The 26,641-nt window shown below is 36.4% G+C and overlaps 1 protein-coding gene across 1 annotated transcript in view; it reads left to right on the forward strand.

Moving 5' to 3' along the window:
• The first annotated feature begins 459 nt into the window (after positions 1-459).
• The window catches only part of LOC147073578 (transmembrane protein 47), a 130,895-nt gene continuing 104,713 nt past the window's right edge, over positions 460-26,641 (forward strand). The window contains exons 1-2 of the mRNA XM_085944843.1: positions 460-609; positions 3,183-3,265. Of these exons, the coding sequence (XP_085800969.1) occupies positions 3,215-3,265 (51 nt within the window). The 5' untranslated portion in view covers positions 460-609; positions 3,183-3,214. The remainder of the gene's footprint in view (positions 610-3,182; positions 3,266-26,641) is intronic.

Raw genomic sequence — 26,641 nt, forward strand, 5'->3', positions numbered from 1 at the left:
TGATCAAATGTTTAGAAGTGAACGCAGCCACAACTAATATGCAGCGTACAATTAAAATAAAATGATATTTTTAAAACAAAAAGTAATATATTTTGGGTTAAAGTTGATTTAAATCACAGATATTTTTAAGTTTGATCACATAAAAAAAAACTTTTTAGAATTTTAATGACCATGTACAATTTTTGTGTAGGTAGGTAGTAGGTAGGTATTTTGTATATGAATATTATCCACAAACCATTTACGTTTTATATACAAATTATATGGTGTCACGTTATTTAAATTAATATTAATTAGGTAGGAATTCAAACCAAATAGAAATTATTGATATTCTATAATTATTTTCCTAACTGCATAATAACAATCCATTATATGCATATGCTTATAACAAGCAAATCCCCAAGCGGATGAAAATATAACTAAATTTGGATGCTGTTTTCTGTAAATCCGATGTAAAATTTCAGTCTACTTTGTAGTTTGCTTTTACCAACTTTGAAACTTTTGATGTCACTGTGAGTTTGTGATAAATTGAATACGTATTGTTTAGTTTGCTTAAATGTGTGCTGTGGGTTTATATTAAATAGATGTAAGCTCGTTTATCATCGGTCGCAGGTTAGTGTTCCCACTTAAATACCCTATTTGTACATTTTTCGGCTTTATTCAATCGAGGTTAAGTTAGCAGTCTTATGTCAGACGTGTTTGTAAACATAACTCGGATTTTTTTCTGCGTAAGCCAACTGTGGTTATTAAATTTATCAAATATCCACACATGAAATGATCAACGGTTAGTCATTATTACGTGCAATGAGCTGAAATTTGTCCACAGAGACCTCTAAAATGTAATATGTGGTGAGCACTCTTCGATGCATAAGAAATGATGTCACCACAACATACTGATTTATTAAGGTTAACTTTCTAAGGCAAATGCATGAGTAGTCGGTCCTTTTCGTTTATTGTGATTCACATCTTTGTTTATAAAAGCTGTTACAGTTAGATTTTCGTTTGAGTATTTGGGATTGTAAGCTCTATTATTAATTTAAAAACAGTTTACTTATTATATCAACCTATTCTCAATACTCAAATGTCCTTACAGTCATGTATTCGATTTTAATACCAGATAACTGACACAGATCACTACTAGATACTTATAAGTTATTGATTCTACACACTTGGAATACTAAATTTCAGTTATTTATGTACCTTAATAAAAATTTTATCAATATTTCCTATGACTAATGTCTGTTGGTATTTTTATCATGTCATTCATAGATTTCATTCAATAGGTAGTCGTATTTTTCTTGAAGTTTGTCTTACTATTGAAAAGCTTTGCCTGATGAATTGCGAACATTCCATTTTCAAATAACAAACAAAATATCAAATTACCCTTGTGTCTGTGGTAAATAAAGCATGTGATTATGGTAGGTACATAGGTTCATAGTGTTCCTAATTTAAATTAAATTGCTTTCCCAGGTTTTTATTTAGAGACTGGGGAACTAAATTCCTGTTGAAGAATTAGTGCTGTAAAATTATTTCTCTTCACAATTTACATGATGTAAGTAAAACAGAATATCAGTTATCTCTGCTGTACTAACCTAATTACTTACCTTTTCTCCATAATTATTATCCTTGTCATTGCAACTCATGTGTCTCTACGTTTTGCCAACATTAACATCCATACAATTCTATCCAATGCTGTCTTCCTTGAATTTTGGACTCGTCAAGTCCTATTTTACATTGTAAAGAAATTCAAATATAACAAAATATAATATAGTAAGGACATAAGTCCACATATTTTAATAAAAATTAAGACTGGTTTAATATTATTTTATTATATAACAACATTGTCAATTGATACATGTTTACAGCCATTTTATATTAAAAACAATGTAGGGATTTCATTTATCAATAGATGGAAACTAATTAAATACAATATTCTAAGAACACCAGAGTTCTTCAAACACATAAAAGATAATATTTATTTGTTTGTTAATAATGCGTTTATGATCCATATTCGTTTTTCACAATCATATGTTTGGAGCTTTCAGACAAAACCTTTTAAAATCTTTCTATTATCTATCAAATGTGTGAAATATCATTATAAGCAAAATGTCATCATACACGAGATGAAACGTTATCGTATGGAAAATGTCATCGAATATGAGATGAACTGGCATCATATGCAAAATGTCATTGTATACGAGATTAAACATCATCGTATGGAACGTGTTATCATATATGAGATGAAATGTCATCATATTATGCAAAATGTGATTGTATATAATATATGTACAACGTTGATCATATACAATATGTCATAGTATGGAAAATCTTATCATATACAAAATGTCATCATGTACAAGAAAGTAGTTACAATTTTATTATTTATGTACATCAATAATTATATTACATATTATTCATAATATTCATGTTCTATTAAATGTATAAAATATTTTCTTTTCTATCTCGACTTCTTTGGATATTGTTAATGCAAGACAAAAGTTTGTATGAACGGTAATTTTACCAGCTGCAACAAAAATACCGTGCTGTATGCATTGTTGTTAACGTTACAAAGCAATATTTTATTATAATATAATATATCGTTTATGTTCTGGCAGAACACACTAACTGGAGTTTTGAGTAATTTGACTTTGAAGTTTTTAAAATGTTTGAAATGGTCTATCATGTGAGTTTATTAATTAATCGTAAAAAGGATGACTTTAAAATAAAGACTGTTTATTTATTAAGAAGGTTTCCAGACGGTAAAGTTTGAAATAAGGAACATTTTGGTATAACTAACTCAATATGTAATTTTTTCGAATTAGTGTCTTCTGCCAGAACAATGACGATTATAATCATATGGCGATACGAAGATAAATACAATAGAAATCAAAATCACAGTACTGGTCATATTACAAGTCACATTCACAGTGCCACAGCCTTTGGTTTGGCCTGATATATGGTTGAAACTCTCTGGGAAGGTTGAATCTCACCACACCTGCAAAGTAGGGACGCTTTCAGGCCCCATTTATGTATTATTTTCTAATAAAACAATGTTATAATGACGATTGTCTCTTAAGTAACGTGCGTTATATGGATGATTGCGATAACTTTGTATGTGGTAGGCCGTTTAGAATTGAATACAATTTTATAATTGTAATTAAATTTATATGTTTATTACTTTTTAGAGAAAACTGGTTCCTGCGAGTAAAGTTCAAAGATGGCTCCAACAACTATGATAGAAACTGTCACAATCACGAGACCGCTAAAGGTAAGCTTTTTAAAATATCAAATAATAGTAACTAACTAAATATCAGCGTGAAGAAAATTTGTTGGGCGGAGGTAAACGATTCTACAAAAATCATAAGAAAGGATTAAAAACGTTCGGTGATCAACTTTACATAATATATTTCTTGGTATCATCATCTCAGCCACTCTTGAAGGCGCTTGTCCACACTCGTCTTCATCCTTGGTTTTTATTATCATGTAATTCCACTAAACTTGATTATTTCATCGATCCAGCGGACTCTTTGTCGCCCATTAGGTTTGATATATCTTGGGTACCACTGTATGATGAGATCTATCCAACGATTGTCTGTTCTTCGAGCGATGTGACTCACCGTCTCCACTTTGTATTATATCCCTTACGTTATGCTCAACATGCATTTCTCCATATGTATTATAATTTAGCTTTTCTTTTAGATATTTAATTTTTTTTCTTATTTCATGACTACATACAGCATGTAGTTATTATATATTTTCTAGTAGGTATGAATAGTTTCATACAATAGGCATATTACCATCGCAATGCTATTTATAGATGTCGCTATACTTACAGATCTTCTTCTGTTGTGTTCCCAACCATGCCTTGGCCACCATGATGGCTGGCTGCGTCATTGGCTTCAAATATATCATCCATGGTGCAACTGGTTGAAACGAGCATGCAGTCGTATCTCTCGCTTCATCTCGATTTCTGCTATTCTTTCGCTCCGAAATCTCCTTGGATGACCTAAGGAAGCTTTTTCTAGATTTTAGGCGTGTTTGCACTGGTATAGATTCATATAGTGATGTTCTTCATCACACATTTGTGCTGTGTGATCTACCGTGTCCAAAAACTTGTATGTATGCATTTCGCCATATTACACTTCACCATGAAATGTTGTATCGGAAATATATGGCCGTATATTAAAGACCGTCCAACCTCTTTGGGTCATATAGTACTGACATAAAATTCGTCGGTTTACACTTTACAGGAAGCCAGCAGCAAACGCATTTTGAAAATAGCCGATATACTCGTACTTCCTGGATTATTTGTTAGTTTAGGTTTTCATTCTTGGATTCATGAATTCTGCCAAAATCAGCCATGAAAATTGAATTAATGTTCTTATAGAATCATATAAAATTGGAGACCGTATATTATACGGTCATCTCTTTCAGATAAGAAAGCTCAGGGCGGACTGTGCCACGGTGAAATGTTTTATGTACAATTTACATGTAACAGTGATGTACATCAGCGGCTACTTCTCCACAAACATACGATGGTGAGATTCCCAGAATGTGCACTTTTGCCATAGGAGTCGGTTTCAAACATCCTGTTAGTATGCGGCACTTGTAGATGGAAGAATACATAAATCTTGACTATTAATTGTAGTTTTTTCATTATAATGTTTTGGCAATTATTATATTTATTTTAATGTTTCATATATGAAAAAAATATATTCATTTATCACCGAAGATTTGCTACTGGTAGGTATAAAATTTAATGAATATTGATAAGAATCTATGAGATAATTACCTAATAATTTATTATCGTGTTGGCATTATGTGTGTAGGTAGGTGCTATCTTATCAAAGTGTGGAATAACAGGTTGATAAGTAAAATTGTGTGCATTTTCTTTTAATGCACCATATTTTTATGTCCACACTTGCCTGATAGAGGTAGAGCTCAATTCTATATTTCAAACAACATAAGTTATCAACCTCGTATTTACATTAATAATTTATTGATACAACCAATCAGCATTGCCACCCTAATGTTTTTCTTGCCCGATCAAGCATTTTTCGATATGCATTTAGCTTGCAAAAAATGCATCTAGCTTATGGCGTTTTTATTAACATTTTTTGATGCCTTAAACAGTTTTAAATGTGCTGAAATAAGCTAGATTTTTGGTTTATTTATTCAGATATTTAATGAAGGTAGGTCGATACTTGAGAAATAAAATAACTTAATGAAACAATAGGAGCATTCTTGGCATTATAGTGATATATTGGTATCAGATATTATAATTTAACGTTTGCTTAGGCATGTGGCATCAGATTGACGATTATCAGGAATTCACTTTCTGGTATGACCTAATTATTAATTATTGTAAGTTGTTAGATTAATTAATTATTTTTTGTCATTTTTAAATGAATTTCTAGGAAACTGTGATTTGATTTTTACATGTGTGCCCATTTTTTCAATTTTTGGACTTTTTTCGATCAGCAAAAACAGATAAGGTACCTACTATTGAAATTTTATTTTTGCAAAATCTAGCATTTTTTTCTGCCAAATAGTGTGTTTTCGTACACCGTTTGGAATTTTTTTATATTATTAGTTGCAAAAGTAGGTGTGTGTCACTGCTAAAATCAGTGATTGACAAGCTATATTATCTCAATAATATTGAAGAATATAATATGAACGCGGATTTGCAATGTAGGTAGAGTACAGTTTCGATCGTAGTGCTAATTATGGCACATGCTTCGAATGCAACATAGTAAATAAACTCTTTGTACAAAATGATCAGTGTTGCATATTCAAATAAATAGTAATAATTTGAACGAAATATGGAATAGAAAATATTCATTTGTTGCGAACAGGTTACCGCATTACTTTCGAAGATAATCAATAACTAGCACTACCATCGTAATTCGCCAATGAGGGACACTAGAGGACCACTTCGAAAATCAAGGCTATACTTCAGCTGGGGCACGGTCTAAAACGATCGTGACTACGCGACGCGAAGATTGTGCGAATGACGCGTGCAGAACAAAACATAATTTGTCATAAAAAGTCAACATGCGTCCATTTAATGTTATGTTTATTGTTCCATTACTAATAATAATAATATATTCATTGACATGTTTTCTTTTTCAAGTAAATGGGTAACGTTTTTTAGTCATCTTTACACGATTTAAGAATTAATTCCTCCGTCGCCATCACAAAACAAATTGACGTGTTCACAGCTCGACTTTCGCTCTCCGATTGCCAGCCAGTCCGAAATTTCGTCGTACCTATAGTTGACAATAATTATTTGCCGTTTCACCGAAGTACCGTCTTGTAGAAAAGAACACGTTCTCTTTTTTGAATTGATATCATGTTGACACCCCGGAAGTCCGGGTAGGGAGGGGAGTCGGGGCCGCACGGCCGATCCGACCTCAGAGCTCGACTCGCCGGTCAACCGGGCGTCAATGAGGCCCTCGTAGCGTGCCGTCGGCAGAACGCGGGAGACACACGACCAGCTTCCACCCTTCGACTAGCTCAGAATAGTTCAAGGCGGTCAATAGTAGCTGGTTTTTAGTCCGGTAGAGCACGTTCAGTGCACGGTAGGTCTTGACAGTTGGGGGTAAATGCAGGATTGACGGGATGGAAAAATGATGAACGCACGTTGTTCGTAGCACCAATCGTTGCCGAAAGTTTTATTACCTAATTAGTTAGGTTCACGAAAAAAATTACACAACACACATTACATACACAACACAATATTACTACACATTAACAATCTCACACTTTATAAATTTTTAACAGCCCTAAATTTATTAAAAACGGGCGCCTAGGCTGTCAATTAAAAATTAAGCTTCCACAGGGCACACAGCCTGTCGCGTTTGGGAGTCTTACGCTAACTAACTTTCTACCTGCAGTGTTGCGGCTAGCTCTCCTTCTTTTGAGCTTTATCGCTGTCTCTTTCAATCTACCCCTGAACGACCACCCCTCTCTATCATTCTTGCATGCGGCGAATGTTTGGCTTTTGCCTGGGTTTTTACCGTAAGGGTCGTCCAAGCTACCTTTTTGGCAGGCAGACTGAAAGTTACAGAGATTTCTAAGAATTGAGCCCAAAAGAAGCAACATTTATAGTTGATTACTAAAGAGCATTTTATGCATAAAACGGCGATGGAAGGATTTTGGCGGGATATGAGAAACATGAATGTGGCATCCATATCTTCGCTCGTGATTTACTATTAAGGGGTCCTCCATGCCCGTAGAAACGTGGAGGTATCAAGCGGCCCCATTCAGATTCGAGCGAAGTGCCCATTCTGTTTCCCGCCATCGTCCCTCCATCCTCGCTCGTATTACCGCAACACAGCGGTGTGCTCATTGCCCCATTTACTTTATTGACGGTGACATGACCAAACTCAATAAGTTTACATATAACGGGCCCTTCTTAGGGTCAGTTTAAAATTATATTCTCGCAAGTAATTCATTACAATTCAAGAAAGGCATCGGGGCGTCGCCATGAGCAACCTAAGTTCACATAGTTTTTTTTTTCAGACATGAAATATAATTCGTATCTATAAGGAATTTACATTACAAGACCGGACGTCATTGTCCGCCTCCGTATCCTGCTTGAAGAGCTTATTAATTAATCTTATTAATAACGACCCTTTTCCATTACAAAAATATTTTTTTTTTTTTTAAACAATGCCTTTCGCTACCTTTCGCACACGTCACGAGTCTCCATGACGCAGCTACATTCGCGACTTCTATTTTAAGCTTACAACTTTCATGGTTATAAACAAGCACTAAGCAGCACTCACACACGGTTATTCTGGGTCCTCGCCATTTGGTCGCAACACCCAACCGTTTACCGCTACTTTGGGTTTACCAACGAGACTATCCCCCACCGTTCATATCCCGAGGGAGGGTCGACGGACGCCCCTAGCTGAGGCGAGTGGTTCAGACAGACCTTTGCGTGGTCGATCCCTCGCCCACATGCTCAGAGCGTGAACATCGCCCCCCATCGTTCAACCACCAGCAGAGTATACCTCGCTGCAGTGCCCCCGCGGTGGACAGTGATAACCAGCCTCAGTATATCCTGTCACCTAAGTAGCGGTTACAAAAACAAAGCACAATCTTACAAGGTGGAATCTGGCATGAACGACATCGTTACAGGCTCATCACCTTCAGTTCGCTACCAATTACGCACACCGGTATTCTTACTCGGTGACGCTACATTTGCGAGAAATTATGTTTTGACAGGCATAATCACAAAGCAACATCTATTACACATTACAATAAAAGAAAAAGAAGACAATTTAACAGCAATCGACTTCTGGGTAGAACTCTATCATTCCTGCCTCACTACGCTAGTAACAACATATTTTTAAATCACAACAGAAATTCAAGACATAACTAGGATGAAAACCACAATTACAATCAATAAACAAAGTATAAAACCTTAAAAACTCGTCCCTCCGCCATGAGGTGACCCTGATGCAAGCTTCCTACCTACGTTTCGAACCGCAAGAAGAAGGCGGGTAACTGAAGTACCCACATCGCTAGGTTGCGAGCGATTGCGTCAACGACGTTTTCGACTCGTATGGCGGCAGTCCGTGCTATTTTAATTTCTACCTGTTTATTTCTACGCACCGTTTTAGGTCGCGTACGTCTACGGTGGCTATCCCCACCGATTTCCGTGGTCTGAAACCTCCTCGATTTATATCCTTCTCGGTGAAGGCCTCCCCTTGCACCTTTATATAAATACCTTGAATTTCTAACTATAAGGGTAGATTCCACACCACCCGTATCCACTCTTCTTCGAAAGAGTAGATGGTGGAGCATCGCCCGTTTTAGCTCCTCTGAGGGCCTATCCTCATCGCCTACTTCAACACTACACTACTGCACTTTTTCGCTACTTCACCCCCCCACTACTAATTAAAAAAAAAATTAAAATGGAATTAGATTTTCTGGTAATTCGGGTAGACACAACGACGCCATTCTGCCTCGCGGCTAAGCGAGCGAATGCTGAAGTGTCGCCCTTTCTGACATGGCTGAAAGCCCATTGTTATCTACTACGTTCGCTAAGTAATCACAGCAATGCTTCGGATTCACGTCCGCTAGCCCTTAAAGATTCATCCTCACTTAGCGACATACAATTCACGAGAGGGTTGTGGCATTCCGACCCTGCATATCGAATTACTAGAATATCCGGCCACCGATCGATAAGGGACCCTCAACACATAATAAAAATACACCTCAATACCGCCCTCCGCCAGTCGTATCTTGACGAAGAGTCGAAAAACGGCCCCTGCGGTGGTGAGAGGGTCTGTGCCGACAGGGGTTTACCAACGGACTCTCACACAAGGGTGAGAGGGTCTTACCGAAGGCGTACGAGCCGGCCTCCCACACACTCGCCGGAGTGACGAACGGCGCCTCTCAGTCAATCACTCCCGACAGAAGACAAAACCAAGGTGCCACAATAAAAAAAAAAACAAATTTAGCTTCGCCTCGCTACCCATTCATGCACGGCGGAATCACTCGGCCGGCACTACACTTCGCGATCTAGGCTTCCTCTCAACACACACGACACGTCAAGTCTCCCGCTCACGATCGGTACCATTACCTAGATGCAGGTTACTTCCACAGTGGGCTCTCGCAAGATGAGGCGCGTAGCTAAGACTCATCTCGTCGACCCGTGGCAGTTCATCCTAACACAACTATTCCTACCTAACGAATGCGCACACTAAAAATCGTACCCTATTTTCATCACCTGTATCTACATGCGTACATACATGCGTCCTTTCTGACACGGCTGAAGGCATATCGTTATCTACCACGCGCGCTAAGTTATCACAGAGATGCTGCGAATTCACGTCCGTTAGACCTCAAAAATCTGTCCCCATCACACGACACCAACTCACGGGATAGTTGTGGGGGACACACCATCCATTACTAGAATATCCGGCCGCGATCGACTGTTGACTCGTGACACAAAGAAAATACAAATAAAATACAAACACAATTATGGCGTACCTGGCGCGAACAGATTCGTTACACACCGACACCCTCCGCCTCACTACTCTATTGCGCACACTGGCACTCGTGCTCAATGTCACTACATTCATGGGCTCGCCTTAATCCTGACAGAGAGACGACAGATGCCTCCTCGATCAATCCCCGATCGAGAGGCATGGTCCTACCTCAACGAGTCAACCAACCAGCCGACGGCGCCATCATCTAGTCAACCGCCCCGTAAGAAGATGCGCGTAGCTAAAACCTATTCCGTCGGTCCACGGCAGTTCATCCCAATACCTCCATTCCTCCTTAACAAACGCTCCTCGCTAACGACCGTTATTACTTCTCGTCACACGCTCATACATGAGTCGTCATTAAGTAAATTAACCTAGGCAAAATTCAAGGGATACAATTAACAAAATGTGCTTACAAAACAAAATTTAAAATAAGTATTCATGGTTATCATACTTAGTACACTAATCTCCGTACTAAATACGCAATACAGAGTCATCAACCTGGCCAAGGTAGATTTATAAATGAGAATTAAGATTCATTTTCAACATTTTTCATCTCATCTTAATTGAGTGAATAAGGTCATTAACATTTAATTATTCTATTTTATTCCGTCGTGTTCGACAACATAGGTTAATGCAGTACCAAACTGCGGCATATACTGTAGTTAAATTGTAGGTCTAACAACAAAATGACACATCAATAAGACATACACTGCAATGATAACAATACACAAACATTACAATACGAAAATAAACAACAATATGAAATATGAATTAAAATGAAAGTTTTATATTGGCCTGGTCGTTCCTCCGTAGGGGGTCTCCTTCCTCGTCATCTTCTCCAGTTAGAGCTTTATAGGCGCTAACCGGCTGTGTGGCGGTCTGTTACCGCGTCGTCCGCGCCGCGCTGGCGTACCACGCCTCTCCACGGACATTTCGTAGCCGGCATCCCTCCTGGTCCGCGCCGTCTTCTCGCAGATACACTGCACGGTACACTCAATAACTTCCATCAAGTCCGTATCGCAGTTATCCATCGTATAGTTAAAAATAAATTTAGTATTTAAAATTTATTATTAGTGTCATTGATCCTTATTTGCACGCACTGGCAATTGTTCGTATTGCAAAATCAACAGAAAAATATAAACTCGAGAAAAAAAATGTCTTACTGTCAAACTGACAGATGACAGCTGTCAAAAGTAACAAATGGCAACACTCACAGCTGATTCAAAATGGCGGATGTCAACAGACTCAGCTGTTTCAAGATGGCGGACTATCACAACACGACAAACGTCAAAGTGACAGTTGACAACCTTCACAGCCGATCCAAGATGGCGGATGTCAACAGACTCAGCCGTCCCAAGATGGCGGACTATCACAACACCACCAACGTCAAAATTACAGTCGTCAACCACAACAACCGTCCTCCCACTGTCACAAATGTCAAAATGTCACTGTCCACGTCAACTGTCAAACGCTTTAAGCACACTAAATTTAGCACTGACTCTTCATTTCAGGATATCGGTTCGGTGAAGCTCCTTCGGTTCTTCACTGCCCTATTTCTGACACGTACTTGTCAAAATGACAGGTACTGTCACAGGTCCACGTTGGGCTCGCCAAGCTTGACACCCCGGAAGTCCGGGTAGGGAGGGGAGTCGGGGCCGCACGGCCGATCCGACCTCAGAGCTCGACTCGCCGGTCAACCGGGCGTCAATGAGGCCCTCGTAGCGTGCCGTCGGCAGAACGCGGGAGACACACGACCAGCTTCCACCCTTCGACTAGCTCAGAATAGTTCAAGGCGGTCAATAGTAGCTGGTTTTTAGTCCGGTAGAGCACGTTCAGTGCACGGTAGGTCTTGACAGTTGGGGGTAAATGCAGGATTGACGGGATGGAAAAATGATGAACGCACGTTGTTCGTAGCACCAATCGTTGCCGAAAGTTTTATTACCTAATTAGTTAGGTTCACGAAAAAAATTACACAACACACATTACATACACAACACAATATTACTACACATTAACAATCTCACACTTTATAAATTTTTAACAGCCCTAAATTTATTAAAAACGGGCGCCTAGGCTGTCAATTAAAAATTAAGCTTCCACAGGGCACACAGCCTGTCGCGTTTGGGAGTCTTACGCTAACTAACTTTCTACCTGCAGTGTTGCGGCTAGCTCTCCTTCTTTTGAGCTTTATCGCTGTCTCTTTCAATCTACCCCTGAACGACCACCCCTCTCTATCATTCTTGCATGCGGCGAATGTTTGGCTTTTGCCTGGGTTTTTACCGTAAGGGTCGTCCAAGCTACCTTTTTGGCAGGCAGACTGAAAGTTACAGAGATTTCTAAGAATTGAGCCCAAAAGAAGCAACATTTATAGTTGATTACTAAAGAGCATTTTATGCATAAAACGGCGATGGAAGGATTTTGGCGGGATATGAGAAACATGAATGTGGCATCCATATCTTCGCTCGTGATTTACTATTAAGGGGTCCTCCATGCCCGTAGAAACGTGGAGGTATCAATGTTATGGTGAGCCTAAATTGTGAACCATATTTGGATTGGTATTCATTTCCTCAATATATACGTCTTATGTCTTATATAGGTATAATATAAAGTATTTTTTATTGCATTGTGGGTAACTAATGCCATTATTGTGGTAATGTTATTATATAAATACTTCTGAAGTTGACGTCCGTTTTTCCGTTCTGATATTCGGTTGGCTGGCGAACTATTGGATTAGTAAATTTAAATTTGCCCTGTTGGGTTTTTGTATCGCTTAACCCAATTATTATCGTGGGGTCGTTCGAGCGTACATGTCACGGGGAAATATCGGTATAATACAAGTGGGGGTAGTTACCGTTTAAAAATAAATCATTGATAATAATTATGTATAGGCACCTAAATTATAAATAAAAACGATTTTTCAAACAGCTAACTAACCTTGTGGAGGCGACGATATCATAAAATTTAAGAGATGTGTTTGTTGATTGAATCGATATGTAGGTAAGTACACGGGGGCTGATAGGGGTCTAGCCTGGGGGCCCAGCGTGGCGGGTCTGCCAGTTAATTAAGTTCAACGCACATCACAAATTTGCTCTTAAATATGAGGCTGTTTGATGCAATTTTTGATTGTTTTGTGTTGATGTTTGTAAACTGATTTCCCTTAATTTTACCTCGAACACTATTTGGAAAACGCTACTGTTGAGTGTCACACTGCCTTTAACCTGAGCGATAGGTATGGGGGGGGGTATTGGTTCTAAGGATCTTGACCAGGCCCCAAAGAAGCTTCCTAACAGATTTTTTTCAGGAGATATATTTATAGGTCACGTCTTTCTATCAGAGTATTAGGACATTATAAATCGGCACGTTACCGCTCGGCTATCGTGGGCTACAGGGAACTCAAAAATAATGGGAACTGAAATACCTAACGGGTAAGGAGTAGCAGGTAACCGATCTCGAGTAAGGAATCATCCGGGATAAACTTAAACACGTGTCAAGGATATGTCATACGTCGAATACTGACAACTGCTCTTGATTTATGCATTGACGCTCATTTAGTATTGGTGTATTACACACACTATTGACATTCATATATTCAAAACCCTGCATCAAAATGTAGTTAATTGAATATTGCATATCTGAATTATATTTATTATCTGTTATATAGTGGGCTACATACAATTAATAATTAAACTTTTTTAATCGTTTTGTTTTTAATCCATAAACTTGTATTTAAGTGTAGTTACCTAATACCGGTCGGTGTTTTTTTTTTTTTTTTTTTGTATCGTTGGCTATTCTTCCACCGCGCCATCGAATGGCGGAAACCTTACAATAGTCTAGTTCTAGTTCAAAGTGTTTGATAAAAACGTCCGTGGAAATTGAAAGGCGCGAAGGCATGGCTTTGTTCCCTCCACCACCCTGTACGGCGTCGCGTTTTTTAAGGGGGAAACGCATGCCAGCAGAGAACCTAGCGGAAATATACGAAGCTTGCAATTTGAGATTTTTTTTTATAATTTACAATTTCAACTGTATTATTTAATACATATGTATCCGAAAACATTAAAAAGATTTTTTATTTTTTTTTTAAACTTAAAGATAAACTTACAATTGTAAAAAAATGTAATAAAATGTGAATTCGTTGCAGGGTCAAATCTTATTATTGCATTATATTTTATGGTCATAATTATCATTAAAATTTAGTTTATTAAGTTTTAGATTTTATGTGGCGTAGATTTTTGACTAATTCATCGTTTTAATATTTTTTATATATATTTTAAAAAACATCGATTTTTATAAAAATATAAATGTGTATAACTTGAAATCCTTTTTATTTATATCAACTCGAGCTTCAATATTGTGACCATGCCTGAAATAAAATTTGATATAAATAAAAAGGATTTCAAGTTATACACATTTATATATTTTTTACGGGAATTAGCTGTCCTTAGACTTGGGGATTATAATCCCGGACAGAATGTTCAAACTCGGGATTCTCGACCCCCTATTCCGAGATTCCGTGATATAATGTATGAAAGTTTCCACAATAATGTTTTTTTAGTATTTGTTAGTAGGTACTGGGTAGGTATATAACTATATATAGTTAGTCGGTACTTAGCAGTGGCGTGCAGTGACTTGTGGGGATGGTGTTAAAATAATATGTATTATATTATAATCAATGACATTATTAATGGACGACGCATTCAATACAGTAGCTAGCAAGTAAATTCGCATGTATAGGTAGACGTCACACAATTTCCATTATGCGATATCACGCATCGGGAATTTATAGCAATATGACCTTTACTGTAATGGCGTTAGAGCAGTGTTTCTAATGTCAATGTTCATTTGAGCGAACCCCTTCGAACCGAACTATTCGGCAGACCAACAAAAAGCATCAGGAATTTATAGCAATATCACCTTTATTGTAATGGCGTTAGAACAGATTATGCCATTCGGCAGACCCGAAAATAAAGTGAGTGTCATTTTCTTTTCCAGATGATTCGTCCATATTAATGTCATTGATTATAATATATCCAATATTTGTTACGTAATACTGTTATCGATTTAGGGTTTTGTAACAAATTTAGTCTTGATATGTATTGTGACGAAGTACCTAACGAAGCAGTATAGCGTGTGTTATTGTAGATTATATATAATAGTGTATTATATAGTCCAGTGGCGAAAGGTGGGTGTAAGCAATTAAGATATGACATAAATAGTGCACACTAAACTATGTCAGTCATTCGTATTTGTTTTCATTGAATTAAGACTACAAATTGCAGATAGTGTTGGTTACTTTTTAAAAATAAATTCAATTCTGTATACTATACATAATAGGTAATAGTCAAAAAATATTCGTCGCTATCTAAAATAATCAAACATAATATTAAATATTTTATAGATATCTATTATGGATTGGTTTAGGCAGGGCTTAATGAATCTAAAAAAACTAACCAACACCATTATTATGTAATACTATGTGTTCTTAATTAAACGAAAACAAATAAGTATGACTGTAAAAGTATGCAATATTTATGCCGGATCGCCCATAGCATAGTATCTAAACTATTATGGTTTGATTTAGGCAGTTTAATTTAGTTTTAATAACTAACCAGTACCATCTTCAATTTTTATTCTTAGTTCAATGAAAACAAATAATTATGATTGACATAGCTTTGTGTGCACTATTTATGTCGGATCTCCACAGAATACCTCCACTGTTACATACTAGAATTAGACTAGAGTATTAAAACTTATTTTTGTGAAAAAAAAACCAATCCCGGAGTTGAGGGATCCGGTATCCTCGGACGGCAAACCCTACCACTAATATTATGTAAATAGTGTCATGATATGCGTGAGCAGGCATCTGGCATGGTCAGTATCCCACCCCGTTATGCCATACTAGGCGTTATTAATTTTCGATGATGACTTATTTTGGTATTATAACTGGCACGTTTCAACAGGTCATCTCTACTATTTTATCTACGGTGGCCATTTGTAGTATTTACTATGTATTATTGTATTATATCAAGCATTATTTGTTGACAGCGAGTGCGAAACCCCAAAAGTTTACTTGCTAGTAATAATTAAACCAAAATCAATATGATTTATGGACGGAGACTTACTTGTTCAGAACGTTTCAGGGATTTTACCTTGTGGAAATTTAAAATCAGTTGTTGACTAGCTTCTTTCGATGGAGTTGTATTTATTATGTCTCCTGATATGTATAGAAACGTTTAAAACTAGTAAATATGTCGCAAAATTGAAGACAAAATACAGTGATAGAGAAATTATAGATAAATCAAACGTAGAAAATCTAATGTTGTGGTTGTGGATGGACGTTTAAATAGTTGTGGGATTGCGAGGAATTAGAGACAAAACGTTCTTGTTTGTACCTGTTTATCCTATAATTATTGGGCATATGAAAATAAATGTGTGATAAATAAAATTATACAATGTTGCATTGTATTGTAGTAGTTTGTGAAGTGAATTAAAAGGATTGCTATGAGACGAGTCATCTAAATCGATGTATGATTGGAAACATTGTTTCGTATGAAGGAGTGACTAAAGAAATCCTGAAGAATTGATGTGTGGACTTCTAAAATGGCGAAAAAAATATTCCGGACAGAGAAGTTGGAGCAAGTGAAAGAGCGCACCACAAATATGTTCCAGCACTGTGGAGGCTCAAACGATGGCCGGCGACCGTCAGAGTCACCAGTCGGCGTCCACATGGAGTATTCACCCGGACTGAATGACCTAAAAATCTGCACGTTGGAAAGTACCTATCGTCGCCCCATGGAAGTCATCGGCGCCAGACGCTTTGTGAGCGATTCTGACATATTTAGATACCGCGATCAAGACTGGTACAGAGAGCCAAGATACCTGGATCCTAACGCTATTTACTCGGCACCTGTTAACTTCGAAATCGTTTCTGCTCGATATCCATCGGCGGAAGAAAACATCTCAGCTGCAGTAGCCACTGAAAGGAACGTGTTCGTAAGGTTTAGATCGTTTCTGGGCATGCAAGGTAGCACTCAAAGAGTGGACGTTTTTACTGATAGTGCTGAGTATTATCCAAGAGAAGTAGCCAGAGCGGATGAGGGAGGAATTGTGAGGATGAAGACGCTGTTTGGAAGGAAAAATGTGACGGAAGCTAGAACCTTTGAAAGGGATTTATCTGAAGGACATTCTACGAAAGGAATAGACCGTTTAAAAAGTATATTCAATATCAGAAAGCCGAAAAGAAATATTGAAAGTAACATAACAACCGTAAGAGAAACTAGTCCCACTGGAATAATTAGAATGAAGCATTTCTTTACTAATAAAAACGCAAGATCAGACATAGAAGCTGATAAACCAGAAACGAATGTATTTCGCATTAAAAAAATGTTTAGAAGAAACGCCAAAACTGATTCAGTATCACCTTCAATATATGATAACGTAACGCCTCAAATAATGGAAACAAACGAAGCTCCTACTGTCACAGTTCGTATTAAAAAACTCTTCAAAATGGAATCAAAAGCAGACGTTGATAAAAATGTACCACATATTGAAACAGACGACAGACAAGTATTCAGTAGGCAGTCGACTAGTATTCCTACCCGCGTCGATGTCGATGAACCGGCTCCGGTCTGTATGCAAACCGTGATGCAGAGGATTCGCGCTACTTTGGCCGGAGCCAGGCCGGAGCACGTGGAAATCGAGCAGCCGAAAGTGGAGACGTTGGAACTGGATAACAGAAAAAGAAAATTTGGCAGCACTGCACGGAAGCGATATGGGTGCGAGGCGGAGACGCGGCCGAAGAGGTGCGTCCGTCTGATGAGCTGCTGTCAGAGTGTTCGGAGACTGTTTTGTCCTGACGCTCGAGAGGCGGCATCTCAAGAATACCCTGCGCCGTTTACTCAGGTCAGATAGGTTTCTGAAGAATCACACTAATTCGAGAACTTTACGATTTTATACCCAACTTCTTCAGTAAACTTTTTTTTGTTTTAATTGTCTATTGTCAGGACCCCTTTAAAGAACATTCGATAATTTGTATGCGTGTATGCGTTGTAGTTGTAGGTAGGTATTTATTTTTCCTTTAAATGTATTGTATTTAAACCTGGGCGTATGTCATGCATGGCCCTCACGAGGGGAGGGGGTGGGGCGGCTTGTCAGATCGGCCAGTTAAGTATTATGAACAGCAGACAAAAGCGCCTTTACATAGAAAATATGAACATAATAATATAGGTACTAGAAAAAATCTATTTCGACACCCTACGTGATTTGAACTTGTAACCACTGAATTCGCGCCAAAGTGCTTTTCCATCCAAGATACGGGCACCCTAATTAATTTAACTAGTAGTTTTAGTGCTTATCAAATCAAGGTAGTAGGTATCAATTAAATATCTTAATTAAAGTCTGTATCATTCAACCTGAATCAAACAAACGAAATGGAACCGTTTGGCTTGGGACCGTTTGGTAAATGTCCACGGAAACGCTTTTCTGACGACTAATTAGTGTTGCCAGTACTTAAAATTAATTCATAACATATTAGTCTCTAAAACAGAAACATATTTATTGAAACGTCAACTTGTTATGAAGTTCTAACCTCCTATCGTTGTCTACAATAATACAAATTCGTATTCATTCATTTTAAATGTACAAAATATAAAGAATGCTTCGTGAATAGGTAGCCATTTAGTTAATTTATAAGATTTATAGGTATGACAAGTTTTTAAAAATTACTTTTGATAAGAGCTTTTTATAATTGACCACTTGTTCATGTCGACAGTATGATTTTGTGACTTAGACGACAATCGAACATATTAAATTGATAAAATTCGTTAGGTAGGTAATATAAAGATCATTCCGTGTTGATTTAACACAGTTTGTAGTTTAGAATCTCCGTTACAAAATATTTAAATAAAATGAAAATAAATTCTTGGTCTGACATAATAATTATAATATTGATATTAAATCGAACTCTTTGCATAGAAAATATGGTTGGATTTTGAGATAATAAGACCAAAAGCGGCTTCTTGTTCGCGTATGGTTACTCATGAATAATAGGTATTGATTATTAATCTATAATATACATAATTCAAGTAAACTTCTATGGTGTAAATGTCTAACATATTAATATGAACACCTCACGATATATAAATGCCGAATAATGCTTATCAACACTTTGACAGATTGCCATTAGTCTATGGATCGTCCGAATCGGTTTGACGTTTCATGTCAAACCATTTCTGATGGTCCGAGAGCGGTTTGATTTTCAATGATACACTAAACCAAACGTCAAATCTCAAACCATTTCCGGTCAACTTTCTACTCATACAATTTGTATGTATATTGTCTATGGTTTAATTTGATTTGTTTCGTTCGGTTGGAAGAAACGAAACTTCAGTAACCGACGTTGGGAACACTCCAAATGTTGAATTGGAATGTACTTTTTTTATATCATAATCATCATCTGATTTATTTTACTCCAAATCGTGTAGAGCAGCGTTTCCCAATTAAATTTAGTTATAGGGGTTTTCTCTTAATCAAATGATAATAATTATAGTATCAGATTATGTATATAAATTATCATTACGTATTCTGAAATCGTTTTTCGGTCAGGGAAACATTCAAAATTCTCTGTACTGCAAAAAATATCATCACTATTACGAATAAATTTAACTTATTGGGTCCTAACCTATAGGTAGGTCATGTGATTTTAAGGGGTCGTCAGCTATGTATTCATTTTCATAACCCACTAATTTATTCCGTGATTAGTAAAAAAGTCGCCTGCAGTGTCATTACGTGTACATTTATTTGTTTTAAATACACCACAGCAGGTCTCTCTCAGGTCTCAGATTATGCTAATGTAATTATATGACGCGAAAAGTAGGATTTGGCAAGGTGTGGTAGCAGTTTTGAAGCAGGGTTCGCTTTAATACTTTAGATCATAAACGTATACCAAGGGACACAAAGCGCATCGACTGTCTTCATGTATTGTATGCGAGTTATGTTAACGTGACAATTTTTAAGTATTGAAACATATTCTTTAACACGTGCTTAAGTTTATCCGATATTTTTCCACTTTCGAGATCCGAACCCTGGTGTATCTACCACACCCGGTGGGGTAAGGCAGTTCCCAATAATTTTGTACTCCTTGTTTGTTGGCTACATATTATTATAAACACTCATTCTGATAGTTTTTTTGTTAGTAAGTAGGTATGCCTAGGTTTTCATAGAATTAGCTGTTTCGCCGTATAAACTAATTTGATTCTGTTCTCGGTATCGGTCCAAAGTTACTGGGAAATAAAATGTGTTTGCGCCAAACAAAACGGAAAAAAATCATTAAATTTTGCATGCCACATAAACCTCATTATGTGTTAGTTAGTTATATTTTTATTAGCACATTGTATGGAGCATGGGCCTACCGTTCTTTGTTAGCCTCGTTATTTTTTTTTTTGCATTGTAGGTATTAAATTAAATTTATTCGCGGTGCTTACATACACTTATTAGAGTATTGATTTTCCGAGTAGTTTACTTCGTCGCCCGTCTCTGCGCTCTAGCGATATGCCATGACCGGGTTCGATTCCTCCAGCTGGTGACATTTTACATTTGTATTGAAATCTGCGCTCACTGTGGGTGAATTGGAAGAGCGGCCGGTTATGAAGCCGTGGGTTTCAGTTCAGTCCTTGTAAAAAAAGTCTTGTTAATATATAGCGTCCCTCATTAATCAGTCCACTGTAGGCCTCGGTGCTGGCAAGACGCATATTACACAGTCACGCAAATTAACATCTTTATATAATCAACCCAAATAAATCTAATATCAAAAGTCGTGTCCGGAAATTTGTACGTATGCTGTTCGCCGAATCACACTTCACCGTGGATTGTTGTATCGGAAATATAAATATGGTCGTATATTAAAGACTGTCGAACTTCATTCATTGGGTCGTATATTACTGAGATAAAATTTAATTCATGTCTAAATAAAACACGGTTCTTGTCGGTTTACACTTTACAGGAAGCCAGCAGCAAACAAATTTTGAAAATAGCCGATACCTATAATGGATTATTTATTATGTTAGGTTAAGTTTTCATTCTTGAATTCATGAATTTTGCCAAAATCAGAGATAGTATACTATACGGTCATCTCTTTCTGATAAGAAAGCTCACGGCGAACTGTGCTACGGTGAAATGTAATACGTACAATTTACACGTAACCATCAAAAGTACCCTCCACAAACTGAGCTGAGCGTTTTTCCGGTAAAAAAAGATTATGTAACCATCTTCCAGACATTTATTTTTATTTGACTACCATCTCAATCCACACCACATAAACTGCCAAAAAATATACATAAATACGACTCACTCTGGTTATAGTCCCAAGCTTTTTGAATAATACATTTTTTTGTTATATACGATAATATTACAGTCAATGAAAGCAGCTCGTTCGGCACCCCTGTCACAGGTTTTCTGACACGGGAGTATTTTAAAATCATAATGGCGTAGGCGTTGATATCACCATACAATGGCTTGTCTTTCTCCCCCATGGCTACGTCTCAATCATGGGTTCTCAGACTCCGTAAGAGATCTCAGACAGACACCCTTATTTTCCGACACCCTCGATTTTTGACACCCTCTTCACGGCGTGCAGCATAGCGGCGCGAACAACGTATGGCTTCAGCCGAATCGTAGTGAATCTTGTTTTTACTTTCTTTCTATATAGGGTGAATATAGAAACGAAGGTGTAAATTTTAACATTTAAAATGGTGTTACACTATCGTCGATTATTCACCATAGTCCAGAATGACGTATTAAGAAGTTGTTAGCCCAAAATAGGCGATGTTTATTTATTGAATAAAAAAATAGGAATTTCAATTGATACGAATTAATTTTGATTTTATTTCACGCAGATAACACAATCAATTCGTTAGAAGTTTGAATAGGGGCCTCGAAACAGTTCAAACCAGTCATAAAATTATTCAATTATAACACTACCTTATCGTAGCTACTTATACAATAATACCCAAAACCTATAAAAATCCTGCAACTAACATCAAAGGAGCCTATAAAATATATATTAAATAATATTATTGTGTGTTCATCATTCACTACTCACCCCTGTCATCTCCAATACGAATTATTTTTATTAGATTAATGGAAAGACTTTATAATATGTAAGGCATTATGTGAAAGACATTCACATTTGACAAATTATTAAATTTTACTTACGTTGGTGGTTGGAATTATCGATGGTTTTTTTTAAATTTTAATTTAAATATCGCGGGGGGGGGGGGGTCACAATCAGTCGGTGTGTCGGGCCTCCAAGTTCCCAAACATGAAATAATTAAAAAAAAATAGATGATACTTACTACAAAATAGGCATATCATGCTACATAACATTTGTCTTGCGATGGGGTATCATGAAAACCACATGAAAATTGATGGTTTTTACAAAGATATTTTTGCTAATTTTATTTTAATTAAGTCATCTTCATTGATATCTGTTTCGGGTTATAAAACCATTTTCTGAACGGACAGTTATACCTGAAGGTGGGTTTATAGCCCGAAACAGCTGTCAACGTAAATTACCTACTCAATTAAAGTAGAATAAACAAAAATAATTCTGATATGTCTTAATGGTAATTCGAAAAATTTATTTTGCAACCGTGTATCGAGATTCATAATGTCTTTAACTTAGCTACTTCCTACTTTAATGTAGCATAAAAACCTACCATCGTCTTTATACCTATGTCGTCATGCCCTAAGAGGGGGATGGTTCTTGATATAATGTGATCATTTGTGGCGAAAGGGACAGGGGGTCGTAGAAAATTTGACTTTACAAAATCAGCAAAATATAAACTCATTTTTTCTGAGAATAAAATTTCCGTGAAAACTTTATACCGTAATCGACTATTTTCAAAGAATTTGGGGGATAGGGGAGTTTAAAAAATAAACAAGGGGGGGGGTAAATACCGAAAATCATGTGACATCAACAGATCGACGACCCCATAACCATGCGTGTTGTACCTTCAACAAAAATCAATGTATCAAAGAAAACCTTAATTAAAATCTCAGTATGCTCTTAACCACATAATAATTTGAAGCGCCTAGTTTCAAAAGCCCCTAAAACGATTTTAGGTGGTTCTGAGAAAAATGAGAAAAACGATTTTAGGTAGTTTTGAGAAAAATGAGAAAAAATCATATCTATTAAATCTGTGAACGTTGTGTATTTATTTTTTAATTCGTTACATTCTAAAGAGTATTTTGGCTTTTCATTTTAGGGGTATTTGAAAAGCACACCCACACATTTTAGCGGGTTTTGAAATTTACCCTAATTTTTGATCATAATACGTATTAACGGTTTTTGGCGTTTTATAAAGTTCAATCTTTGGCCATATATAGGAATCAAAAATATCCATCTAAATACATATCTAACTCAAAAATGTTCAAAAAAGGCTTTAGGAGCTTTTGAAACTAGGCGCTTCATTTTACTATTAATTGTATCAACGCAAATTACAGTATCTCTATTATTGTGATAAGTGTTATGATAAATTAAAATTAGAGAAAAAGAGAAAAATCTGTAAGCAAAAGAAAGAGTATGGTTGATAATAAATATTTTTTAATTTCACCCATTTCCCAGTGACGTAGGCGAAATTAATATTATTTATTTTTATCAACACGCTGATTTATAATCAGAGTCAAAAACAATCCAAACGTAAAAAATACGTCCAAGTGCTCATACGTGCAAAATCAGTTTTATTATATTACGGACATTTCATTTAACTATGTGACTGAGTGTTCGTAAACCCTGAGCTGTATTGCAGGGCGGCTTAGCGAACGCGTTAAGGGCGGGCGTGCTATCGTCACGCCCGTTGGTTTTATATGTTGTGGATTTGCGGGGTATCTCGTCTATATCAATAAAATATTGTTTGTCCAGTACAAATCTTGCAATCGATTTTTGACTAACTTCCCGACTAGCTAGACATTTGAAACTTTTAGAATATATCAGGACATGCAAATGCATTCAGAATATATTTCAGAACATGCAAATGCATTCAGAATATATCAGAACATGCAAATGCCAATGCATTCATTTAATACTTTTAGCCATCATTAAGCAGAATTGAATTCATTTTCAGTTAATTCTGTTTTGTATGGAAAGTTATTTCAGAAAAATCCGTAAAAAGTAAAATACTATTATTGGTTGCTAAGGGGGTGGTCCTAGCAACAAAATTATTAATATATACGTGCGTTACTATGGAAATCAAAATGAAATGTCAAAATGACATTTCAGTATTCTATATTTGTTTGTTTTTTATTTACTTCATATCAAGTACAAGTTTGAGCATAACAATTCAACAGAAAATTTTAAAACGTTGTATATAAAAAAATCTTTTTATCTTGTAATTATTTTTGCTCATATATTGACAAAATTCCGATGTCACATGTAAACGAGAAAAACAGTAAAGTCAATAATAATCTCGAGAAGATATTTATCCCTACCATTATATTGCAACCCTTTTTCTTTTTTTCTTACTCGACATACATGTACATGCATGTTGAATAAAATCCCAGACAGTTTATTTACCTCTTAGCCGAAGTATGAAGAATGCAAATAAGAGGTATTTATTGAAATCCATTAAGTACTACTGCTTAACCCCAGAGTTGGCTGTATTATTATTTTCAATCATCGTTCTTATCAAATATTGTTGGAAAACTCTTTATTTGTGGTCATAGAAATATGTAGATTTTCCTCTGTTTTATACAGATACTAAAATACTTTATTACTGCAAATGAATAGGTTAAAAAAATCTATCGACTCTTTTAGAGGTGGCGTATGTAAACATCATTGATGTGACGATAGCTCGTCTCTTTAAGGGCGGCAGCGAGGGTGGGGGTGGTATTTTAGGGCGGCAGTTGCTAACGGGCAGTCGCGACGCGAGCACGCCACCGCCGTGCCGATACTGTGAACCGAAATCCGCCCTGAAAACAAAAAAAAAACAACCCAGGAAAAATCACCCCCCATCTGTGTATTTTCGATACGGTACCAAAACAACGAATTCAATGCTTTAATTGGCGACTGTATTGTAGTGATGATGGTTTATACGTGACAATTATTTTGTTTTGGTTTTATAAGGGTGTTATTTTTTTTCTACAATGTCGGTTTGTTGTATCGAGAAAAAATGCAGCATGGCTCTTTGTGCGTTAATTTTTCCGTCTTCATTTGGATTCTGCGCCATTTTATTGTTATTTAAAATGTTGTTATTTTTTAGTAAACTAAAAACAATGTCATTTTCTTGTATTTTAGAATACTAAACGTATTGACTGGGAGCAAATACTTTGTGAAAAATTCTGAGAATTCACACTGTTTATTTCTGTTAGGGTAGGGTTGTTCCATTACGAATACGATGGGCACAAAACGTCGCAAAAAGCAATAACTAACTTTTTGTTATAAATCGTGGTTTATTTTGTTTTTGTTTTTAACATATATATTATTCAATTACGAGTACTATATGGATGTATATAATATATACCATCTTTCAAGTCATGATCCTGATCAGTAGTTAGGTACTGACAGTTTAAAAATGGCTTAGAAAGAAAACTCAATAACCAGTTAGGACAACTAAAAATGTGACGTAGAATAAAACATTGTTTATAGTTATTTTTTTATAATATTCTGCTTTAAGTCTTCCATTTATAATATTTATTTAAGAAAATAAAACATTGTGGACAGCACAAATCTAAATTCAAGACGTGCACAACATTATAACAAATATTACCCTCACAAGAGAGAAGAAGAGAATATATAAAATAATAATAATAAAAAACATACTTAAGTAGGTACCTACAATTTTATACAGAAAAATAAAATTTCGAATACAAAATACATAGCTCGTCACCGAAATTGTCTACCTCTTTGGGGAGCGCATTTACTAGTCTTGCACTTTTCGCTAATGTGCCTGATAGGCTTGACATGAGGAAACGGTTCCGATCCAGAATAAATCATGGCTGCGACCACGAAAGGTAATTGACAGACATTATGTAAATTCAAATTCATTAGGACGCCAGGATTGGAAACGTGTTTCAAGAGCAGGATTTAGTTAGATTTCACTACCGTGGCGTATCTATGTAGTGATATCACAATTTGACGATGTTTCAAACTTACCCTGAACGGATATTTTAATATTTACATTAGGTTCTGATAAATTTAAATAATATAGAAAATAATTAATACGTACGTGTTTATATTACAGCCATACAAGTGATTGTATTTATAGGAGGATTTTTTTGTCGCTGTGCAACTGTCTACATTCTACGTCATTGTTTTGGTAAGTCCAGAAACTGCGGACTTTGTTGTGTTTTAAATTCACCTGTGATTTCTCCTCAGGTGAGACAGATTACTCCGATAAAACAATCCACTTAATCTGCATTGACCGACATAACTGAAAACAAAGCATTTCGAGGGTACTTTTGTGTAACAAATATTTCACGAAGAAAACAAAATAATATGATTCTTTTGAAAGACATTATCGCGTGACTGGTTAAACGAAAATTTGTCTCGAATCGTTTAAAAGACGTTAAATGACAAACGAAATAACAAAAGTTAATGAATTCGGGAATGAAAGCGATAATCTACTGTAACTATATCGTAATATTATTAA

The sequence above is a fragment of the Rhyacophila brunnea genome, unplaced genomic scaffold (assembly GCF_057557595.1).
Source record: "Rhyacophila brunnea isolate RB1 unplaced genomic scaffold, BYU_Rbru_1.0 scaffold_17, whole genome shotgun sequence".
NCBI lineage: Eukaryota > Metazoa > Arthropoda > Insecta > Trichoptera > Rhyacophilidae > Rhyacophila > Rhyacophila brunnea.